The following is a 10,485-nucleotide window of genomic DNA, read 5'->3' on the forward strand; positions in this document are numbered from 1 at the left end:
ATGTATGGCCAGCGGTGCTCGCCGTGCAGATCTTGTGGCCGCCGCAGATGTGTGTGTGAGAGAGAGGGGGCGGGGGGGGGAGGGGAGGGGGGGCGGTGAGAAAATGGTGTTAAGGCGCCACTTCGCGAACCAACACGGAGTCTCCCTGCACGTGCAAACTCCTTCACCCATGATTTTTAGAAAATACCGCCACCACCCATGTGTGACCTATCGCATCGCATGGGTCTGATTATGAAAAACGACCGATTCAAGTGTGCCTTCAAAATGAAATCCAGAGATACTTTAAAAAATGTGTCATGCAGACCTAAAAATATTTACACACGATCAAACGTGCCTCCAAAGCCAAACCTCTGAAAATCGCATCCAACGAGACTGATTGAAATCGTTGCAAGTAACCAAACAGGCCATCGAGGAATTACTACTAGGTATTAACCTTTCAAGTTTATACTATTTAGGAAGAAAAAGAAATGCCGCTACACAAAGCGTCCCTTGGTGGCGCGATGGGCCGTGCAGTTGTCGTTCCAAAGGAAAAGGAAAATTGGCAGCTGGTTGTGGTGTTCGCCGCTCGCCACCGACTTTCCCGGCGCCACCGCACCGTGCGCCGGCCCCACCGGCGGCGGCGATGGGTAACTCACAGGCGTCTCCCTCGTCCGCCTCCTCTGCCAGCTTCGTCATGGCCTCCAGGTACCACAGCTTCGAAGCGCTGGGACCGCCACGGCAGCTGCTGCTTCACCCCAGCAGCAATTCGCGAGGATCATGCGGTGATCTCATCGCTCCGTCTCCACTTTCTGTAGGGCCTTCTCGAAGCAGGCGCTGGACGACCTGCGCGCGCACTTCTCCTCGCTCGCCGCGCAGTCGGGGACCCAGGGGCGCGCCATATCCCGCCCCGTTTTCCTTGTGAGCTCGCAGCCGCAAAAGTTTGCAACTGGGATTGGATTCGGGTGGATCCGGAATCCGTTTTCTGATGGGAAGTGATCCATCTTACGCAGGATTATTTCGGGGTACGTGGGGCGCTCGGCGATAGGCTATTCCAGTTGGTGGCGAAGGAGAGCAGCGTGGAAGATGGAGTCACCTTTGAGGGTTTGATCGTCTCCAAAGTTGGTACCCTTGTCCTACCGCTTGCTTCAGTTCGTTAGTTCCCTTTTGGAAGTCGTGGTGGATTGGACAAATTTGTTGGTATAGGCTGCATTTGTACTGCAAAATAAGTACGAGTTAAAAGAAAAGGGAGAAACGCGTTTCTACTTTCTATGTCATAGTATGATACTGGATGCTCTGCTTGATTTTAGACTGATTTTAAGTTGCTATCTTGTCGTTGTTCGTGGTGTTTTATTGAAACTGATTGCTATTGGTACTTCTTATGCACGATTAGCTTGGTTGGATACATATGCACACTACTTCAATCACATAAACCTTAAGTCTTCAGAAAGAAAAAACTTCCGATAACAGTTTTATTGTTCTTCAGTTGCTATGCTAATTCATCCTTTAGTAATGAACTTCATATATTTTATTTGTATTCAACACAAAGTTTTCCTTCCAATGCTAGGGAATGCCATAAGTCTTGCTAGGTCTTTTCCTTCATGCTCTGTTGTTTGATATCCATCTCTTTGTAACATGTAGGCAACATATGAAAGGGGAACTAAAGATGAAGCCGATGAGTTCATTTTTCAACTGTGCGATGTGATGGGAGATAGTATCTTAACAAGGTATTTCTTGAATGTGCTGGTAGAATTGAGTCTTCTTCTGATATGTTGGTATGTCAGTTGCCAATATTTTACCCCTTAGATGATGATTTTGTTTATGTTTGTAACGAAAGCTGCCACTTCCAAATATTTTTTCAGCGTATCTGTCCTTAGATATTTCTATTCAGGACTCTAGGTTTTTCAGAGTATCTGTCCTTAGATATTTGTATTCAGGACTCTAGGTTTTTCAGAGTATCTGTCCTTAAATATTTGTATTCAGGACTGAAGGTTTCACTTGACGAACCACTTACTCCTACGCTTTCTCTTTCATGCATTGTCAGGTCTGATCTGGCAGCTGTATTGGCGTCCATTCATGAAACCATATTTGCAGATAATAAGGAAGCCAGGGAAGGTTCAAACAAGAGTACATTTGAAGCATTTCTCAACTCTGCGGTATTTTCGAAAGATGCTGGAGGGGTCTCTGAGAAATCTATGTCATTATCAGACTTTAGAAACTGGTGTATTGTCATGCCATCACTGAGGAAATTCCTTGGAAGTTTGTTGATGCCCCCTGACTCAGGTATGTGTTGCCATTCTGCAGATTTTCCAAAAAAAGATGTGTATTCTTTGTAGCTGCATCATGACAGAAGTGTGCTCCTATTTATCGCACTAGAATAATTAATTAATTATGCTTTTAATAGTCAAATATGATCTTGCTTGAGTTCATATACATATGAACAGTACAACTGGCGTTTCCTTCAAACTGTTCCTCCTGGCTCTCTAATTCGCCTTTTACTGACCCACTCAACAGGCAAGTGCAGTTTGTGCTGTTTTGCAGTCGCACTGCTCTGGAGCACCAAAGTATCTGTTATGTATGTGAAAAAAGCAAGACACGTAGTTGATAAATATTTACTGCTGTTGAGGTACTACTAGTCTGAAATAGTGAAATCACCATTCACCAGAGTTTTAAGACCATAAAAAGTAAATAATCTTGAGATACTACTGTTGTCAGTTCTAGACCTCTAGCAACAAATCTCAGCTCTCTATCTTTCTCAAATACACTATTTGGTGCTGATCATACTTGAGCGGACGTAAACTAGGCTTATATTGCCACTGTTTCCTGTTTTAGGGTAAGTCTGAATCTGAAACTTCTATTGGTGAAGATTGAAGACATGATGCTGTTGCCAAGAGGCAAAGTATGTCAATATGTCTTTACTAACACAATTTAAAGAAATCACTTCAACAATCTATGATCCAATTAAGTAAACGTGCTATACATAGGTGATTCCACATGTCCGTTTGAATGGGATAGCAAAAGCGTGCAACTGAGTGAACCTGAAAGCAGACTGCAACACATTGTTAACATGGGAACGAGCATATCAGACAGAGCCCTTGTACTAGGCAGTTGCTAACTTTTTCTTGCTCGGGTCTGTGAGTGTTGCCAACAAGGCACATGGTGTTGGCTACTCTGCCGGAATAAGGTGGTCAATGGCTGCAGATGACCTTGTTATAGGAAGCGTCTATGGCTTTACTTAAAGATTGACCTGTCAGCCTGTATAAGAGAGCCTCTCTCTTTTTGAAATTTATGAGACCATATCTCTGTGTATTCGTGTTCATTCATTCCAAGCGAGCCTAGAAACATCATTCTTATCCCACCCCATTAGTTTTCACCACACGTCCACACTCTTGTGTGTCATTTTCTTACCTACATGTTTGTTACTCTAGCATGTTTTTAGTATTAAATTTGTTTAAACTGAATAAAAACATGTATTCTCTGTTCCCAAATCTGATTGTAGAAATATGAAAGCCAATCCTAACCTGGATGTTTATGTTATATTTTTTTATGCTTCTGTTGAGTTGTTCTATTTTGTAGGCAGAGCCGGCTTCCAGGTACCTCTACTTCATTATCCAGAAAACATGTCCTCCGAGTTGCTACTCTTAAATAAAGAGTATGCTTGGCATATAGGAGGTGGCTTCTCTCAACATGATGTGCAAGAGTGGAAGCTTCTATACCACAGTTCTCTTCATGGACAAAGCTTCAACACTTTCTTAGGCAATGTAACGTGAGTACTGTTGATGTTCTGGTCATTTTCAAGGCTCGATTCTTAGGCTAGAAGGGCAAAAGAGCATTTTTCAACTTAGGGGCAGAAATGAGCAGTGTGTTACAACTAAAGGGCAGAAAATAAATAAAAACCTAAAATATATCTTGCACTGATGTTCTCTATATAGATTCTGTGAACAAGCTTGACGGCTTATTCCATGATGGCGACTTTTATGTGTAGATTTTTCACTATGTACATAATTTTTGGCATGTTCCTTATTTTATAGGAATGGAGACGCACAGACTGTTTTGGTTATTAAAGATACAGAAGGTTCCATTTATGGTGCATATGCATCACAACCATGGGAAAGGCACAGTGATTTTTATGGTGACATGAAGACATTCCTTTTCAAGTTATATCCCGAAGCGTCCATATTTCGCCCTACAGGAGCAAACAAAAGTTTGCAATGGGTAGGCCTATCTTGTCTTTCTTTATTTACTGAATGTATTGTCATTCATCGTCCCAAGTTTGAAGTGGTGCAGGAGCGATTTTTCACAATTAGCTTATTTTGACAGTGTGCTGTGAACTTCACCTCTGAGAACATTCCAAATGGTATCGGCTTTGGAGGGAAGCCACATCACTTTGGCCTTTTCCTCTCTGCGGGCTTCGATCAAGGGCACTCATTTACCTCCAGCACATTCACCAATCCTCCCCTTTCCAACACGAGCAGGTTCAGACCAGAAGTTATTGAATGTTGGGGGATACAAGTGAAGGGATCGAATGACGAAAAGCCGGAGCTTGTAAAGGGGACGGTCCTTGAGAGATTCAAGGAGGATCGGAACATGCTGAAGCTGATTGGTATGGCGAGTGCGAGTGACTGAGCACTGAAAAAAAATCACAATAGCAGATATTTGGAGGTTGTGTACAGCACTCTTTTTATGGGAAATAATAACCTTATTTATATCTGGTCGCTACTCTTGAGTTTTAGCTCTTTGAGCTTTTCTGTTTCACATCCAGAGTGATACAAGGTTAGCTGCATGGAGTTGTGGTTTATACTGTATGGATCCAGGGCGTACTTTTCTTCCAAGTTCGAGAGCAGGGAGTAAGGAGCTGTTCGGGAAACCACCAGCTCCGCCAAATCCAAGGATCCGCGGAGTACCTGTTTATACCGAAAAAGGGTTTTCCCCGTTTTGTATTCCAAAGCAACCAACACCGAGTATAGATAACGCTGTGGCAAGCAGCAGAACACACCAAGAGAAAAAAGAAGAAGAAACAAATGCCAACGACGGCAGCTTGGCAAAGCGTGGATGATCCGCCACCGCGGCGTCCACCGGAAACAAAACACCACAGACCGAGGCTTCGATCCGCCGCGTATCAAGCAACACCTCCAAGAAGGGATGCGACGCCCACGACGCTGCTGGCCGGACGAGTCTTCAGGTTTCCCCGGGCACGAGGAGGGAGGCGGGGGTGGATACCACCGACACCCTCCAGGGAGGAATGGTGGCACCTGCAGGTGTCACCGCGTTGGGGCCGAAGCCGGCAGAGATTTCTCCCGCATTCCAACCCCAACCGCCCAACCGAACGGAACTGACCGCCCAACCGTCGCCCATCACCATGCGCCAACGCAGTAGCGCCGCCACCCACGCCGCCTCACTACGAACACCGCCACGAGGCCAAGAGGACCGGAGAGAAGCTCACCACGACAGGAGCAGCAATATCGACGCCGAGCGGGAGGGAACCACCTCCACCGCCGTTGTGCGGGAGGCCCGTGCCTCCGGCACCGTCGCGGTAGCCGTCCGGACGTGGCAGCGTGGCATGCCGGGCCACCCCTGGCCCAGCCAGGCCCGAAGAGGGCCTGTTAAGCCCCGCCGACCGCGATGCAGCAGGCCGGCGTTGTAAGTGCATCTAGTGCCACCCCTAGTTGGTTTTGGAGTATTGACGACAAACCTAGTTGAGGGACTAATGTGTTTGTGAGAATTGCAGGATAACACAGGTAGAAGTCCCTCATTGATTCGGTTTTCCTACTAGAGATGACCCCTAAAAATATATGAAGACATTAAAGTCAAAGGTGGTATATGAAGATATTCACATTGAAGACTATGACAAGAGAAGACACCACATGAAGCCTATGGAGCTCGAAGACTTAGATCTTTCGTAGTTCTCTTTCTTCTGTGTTGAGTCATAGGAACCACCGTACTGTTAAGTGGGGTCCAAGAGAACCAGTCAGAATGACTGAAGTGATGCTTAAACAAAACCTATGTCTTCGAGTGAAGACTTTGAGAGCGAATCTTGTCCAGAGTCGGGCAAGTCAGCTTTGCTTGAAGCCCAAGTAAAGTTGCCGTGTGAGTTTGAAATCTGACCGTTGGAACACGTGTCAGTTCCTTAGTGATCCAGGGTCATTTCGGACAAATCAGGTCGGGTTGCCAAGTGGCTATAAATAGCCCACCCCCTACAACCATAAACGGTTGGCTGCTCAGATTCAGAGTACGGCTTTTGTCGTTTGAGAGCAACCCACCTTGAAGCCTTTGAGAGAGAATTCCTTGCGAGGATAAAGCCCTAACCACCCAGAGCCAAAGAGAATTAGGCATCACTTAAGTCTTCTTGTCTGTGTGATCTGAAGACTTATTACACTTGAGGAATATGCATCCTCCAGCCGGTTAGGCGTCGCGTTCTGAGCATCCAAGAGACATTGTGGATTGCCGGTGAACGGTGTCTGTGAAGGTTTGGGAGTCTACCTTGAAGACTTACCAGAGTGATTGGGCGAGGTCTGTGTGACCTTAGCTCAAGGGGAATACGGTGAGGACTGGGTGTCCTGAGCTGCGTGTTCAGGACTGGGTGTCCGGGACTGAGTGTCCTAAGATTTAAATGCCTAGCCGCCCTAACCAGACGTACAGTTGTCACAGCAACTGGAACTGGTCCAACAAATCATTGTCTTCAGCGAGTCACTGGTTTCATCTTCCCTTCCCTTTACTTACTGTTACTCCTTGTGAAGTCATTGTATGTTCGCACTATCTTTTGTCTTCATTGAGTGACTGCGTGTTCTGTGTGGCTTCACAATATCTTCCTACCTGATCCTTACTACATTGCTGCTATTAGTCATTGTGCTTTCACTCTATTGAATACTTGACTATGGCTTGCCTAGTGTAGTCTACCCTGCAGGGTAATAGGTTTATTTCTATCGTTTGTCTTCATAACTTCCACGTTTTGAAAACTTTCATAAAAATCGCCTATTCACCCCCCCTCTAGTCGATATAACGCACTTTCAGGCTTCGTCGCCGCCGGCACCCGGCCACGCGCCGCATCTCCCCCGCCTCCCAGAAGCCACACCGCAACCATCCCTGCCGCCAGCCCGCCCAGGCCCAGATGAGGCCCGCAGGGCCCAAATCTGGGCCAAGCGGACGATGCAAGATCCCGTCGCCGCATCGCCCCGCCGCCAACTGCGGCGCCGCCGCCCAGTAGCTCGCCTGCATGCGCCACGGAGCCCCGCCGCCACGCCAGACCGCCGCCGCCTAGATGCACCCCATGGAGCCGCTCCGCCCGCGTCGGAGAGCGACCGGAAGGGAAAGGGCCAGGAGGCCGCCGCCACCAGCAGCCCCAGGGCCAAGCCGGTCGCGGGCGCCGGCGACGGCGGCGAGAAGGAAGAAGGAAGCGGGAGCCTGGAGGGAGGAGGCCCGATGCGCGGCCGGTCGCCCGCGGGGGGGGGGGGGGGGGGGAGGACACGGGCGCACGAGAGAAGGGGGTTTTCTGGTGAGGATGAAGTTTGCACCCCACCACTCGCGGAGTACCTGTTTCCCGGCTCCATAAATTTGAATTGCTGCTTCGGGAGCGGAGGGACTCCGAACAACGCTATGTTACAGTAACATATTATGTTACTCCAAACACCTCTTTCCTCATTAAATACTTGCCACATAAGCAAAATTGCCTTGGAATGTGTTAAGTTACTAGCTAAGTTACTCCCACTATGACCAGCCTAAAACTACTAAAACTAAATCAGTGTAGCATTGATTGGGGTGGACAAAGTAATGAGTGGATACAGTTCAGTTCTCTTGAACTTTGCAGTGACACTTGTCCGTTGCTTGATGCGGGTTCATTTTTGTACTACTAATCTCTCCAGTGGCGGCACGTGGCACACAATGTCGTCTTGGACACAGCCCTTGCTTTGGCAATTTTCAGAAAACCCCCTGAGTTGTAACAGATTTACATCAAAATGTCCCCTGTCTTTGTAAATCCTAAGACATTAACCCGCACCATCATATTCTCCAGTTCCCAAACCCTAGCCAAATCTCTAACTGCCATCGACGGTTTTGATGCGGCCAATTCCTCTGCCCTGCTAGCCTTAGTTAGCCTACTCATTTCCCTGTATAGCTTTTTCCTTAGTTCTTCTTTTATGCTTTTTGTATAGAAACTTCTGTACATATTTTTGGAAAATCAATAAAAATACAGAACCGAGTCCTACTGCTTTCCTCATCAAAAGGAAAAATTCCCTCTGCCCTCACCGCTCCCGTTTTTTTTTGAGAAACTCACCGCTCCCATTGTAGTCCCACCGCGTAGACATGAAGGGGCCCATAGCGGGAGGCGGGAAGCAGCCCAGGACGCCTGCAGTGGCGGAGCTACGTGCATGGCTGCAGGGGCCGTGCCCCCCCCCCCCAGCTTGGACAACTTTAGTGAAGGAAATTCATATAGTGAGTTTTATATTAGAAAAAATAGAGCTTTTGCCCTCATTAGAAATTGTATTTTCTCATTGGCCCTCCCAATCAATCTTGTCTAACTCCGCCACCGTAGGGATGGCGTCAGCTTCAAGCAAGCTTCACCCGCTCATTGCCTGCAACGTGGCCAATGCCAACACGATGAAAGTCGGGAGCCGTGACCCGTGAGAGAAGATGACTGTTGAGGTGCATTTGGCCAAAAGATGATCATGGACTAAAAAAGGTGTTCATGCGTTTGGCAAAAATGTTCATTCATTGAAAAATATGTTCATGCATTTGAGAAATTGATCATAAATTTAAAAAATATTCAGGTGTTTAAAAATCTTCATAAATTCATAAAAATATACATGCGTTTCTAATAATATCTGTTTCAGAAATACAGTTTAAAAGAAATTATGTGGCATAAGACTAGCACATGTTTTTTCTTGGGAATAGATCTTGCATAATTTACAGGAGTTGTTACTGAAAATAGACCGTAGTTAGTGCAAATCTCATTTTTAATGGGCAGATGCATGTAATCTGATGGTAAGCTAAGGGCATCTCCATCGGCTGTCTTTAAAATTCCTAAAAATGTTGTAAAGAAATCATTGACGCAATATCGCAATTTTGGTGGGGAGACGAGGACAATTAGAAGAGAATGCATTGAATGGGGTGATGGAAGATCCGTGTCCCAAAAGACCAAGGAGGTATGGATCGAGATATACACTGTTCAATCTGGCTTTATTAGCCAAACAAGCGTGACGTCTGCTTGATAATCCCGAGTCTTTATGTGCTACTATCTTCACAGCTAAATATTTTTTCGGAGGGAGGGTGATTTAATGAGTGCAAGCCTAAAATAGGGTTCCTCTTTTACTTGGCAAAGTATTATGGCGGGAGTGAATTGTCTATAAAATGGTTATATCTGGCGAGTTGGAAATGGACAGAATATTGATATTTGGAGAGATGCTGGGATCCCAAACTGTGCGAATAGGAAAATTATTACTCCTAGAAGGGGTCAAAGGTTTGTGATCTTATAGACCTAGTCACGAATTTTTGGGATGAAGATTTGGTGAGACAAACGTTGTGGCTAATTGATGCTCAAAGGGTGCTAGTGATTCCCCTCCCCATGCATATATATGTCGGACTTCATTGCTTGGAGCTATACAAAAAATGATTTCTTCACCGTTCGATCGGCTTATTTGAAGGAATAGAAAAAATTGCAACATGCACATGGTATAGATAGAACCAATGTGAATCCTATTTGGGGTAAGATTTGAAATTATTTTGTTTGGCAAAGGTAATTTTTCTTATTTGGCGCACATTGCATGGAACCCTCCTGTGCTGAGTTGCGCTTGCTAATAGACACATGGAAGTTACGCCCATCTACCCATCATGCTCGAATGGATCAGAAGATACAAAACACGTTTTGTTTCTGTGTTAGAAGGCGAAAGAGGTTTGGGGCAAGTTTGGATTGTAGGAGGTGATCAATAAAGATTGTGTTGTTGATTGTGCAGGAGATGCGGTACTAGAATTCTTACTGCTTATGCAAGATCAAGATTTATCTATAGTAGGCCTCCAGAACGCACGTGAGTTGATCGCTATAACAACTTGGTATTTATGATGGGATAGATGTAAAATGTTTCATGAAGGAAAGTTTTAAGATGCAAACCAAACTTCAATGGGGGCTCGTGCCATAACGACAAACTATGTTAATGCATATTCCCCGAATGCAACTAGTAAAGCAGGGGGATGGAGCATACCTCCTATGGGTTTTGTTAAGCTGAATGTTGATGTCTCTTTTGATCATGATCTGCTTAGGGATAAAGCTGGGGTGGTCCTGAGAGATGACAAAGGAAGGTTCATCGTTGGTGAAAATTGGAGGATTGATGTGTTGATGTATTAGCAGCAAAAATTTTGGCTCTAATTTTTGGCTTATTCCTTGCACAGAAGGCGGGTTGCAGTCATCTTGTCATTAATTCTGAAAATATGGAAGTGATTGATATAATGAAGAATGAAGGACAATCGATGCGCGCGGTGTTTGATGATTGCTATTTTATGGCTTGTAATTATTCTCTTATT

The 10,485-nt window shown here is 45.7% G+C and overlaps 1 protein-coding gene across 1 annotated transcript; it reads left to right on the top strand.

The window, feature by feature from the left end:
• Positions 1-470: 470 nt before the first annotated feature.
• Positions 471-4,695, top strand: LOC125508305 (MTOR-associated protein MEAK7). Its single transcript, XM_048672963.1, has 8 exons — positions 471-684; positions 795-897; positions 990-1,097; positions 1,618-1,703; positions 2,021-2,259; positions 3,553-3,742; positions 4,008-4,191; positions 4,297-4,695. The coding sequence occupies exons 1-8, from the start codon at positions 623-625 to the stop codon at positions 4,600-4,602; spliced, it is 1,278 nt and encodes a 425-aa protein (XP_048528920.1). The 5' UTR covers positions 471-622; the 3' UTR covers positions 4,603-4,695.
• Positions 4,696-10,485: the final 5,790 nt, after the last annotated feature.

This window comes from Triticum urartu, chromosome 5 (assembly GCF_003073215.2).
Source record: "Triticum urartu cultivar G1812 chromosome 5, Tu2.1, whole genome shotgun sequence".
In the NCBI taxonomy this organism is placed as follows: Eukaryota; Viridiplantae; Streptophyta; class Magnoliopsida; order Poales; family Poaceae; genus Triticum; species Triticum urartu.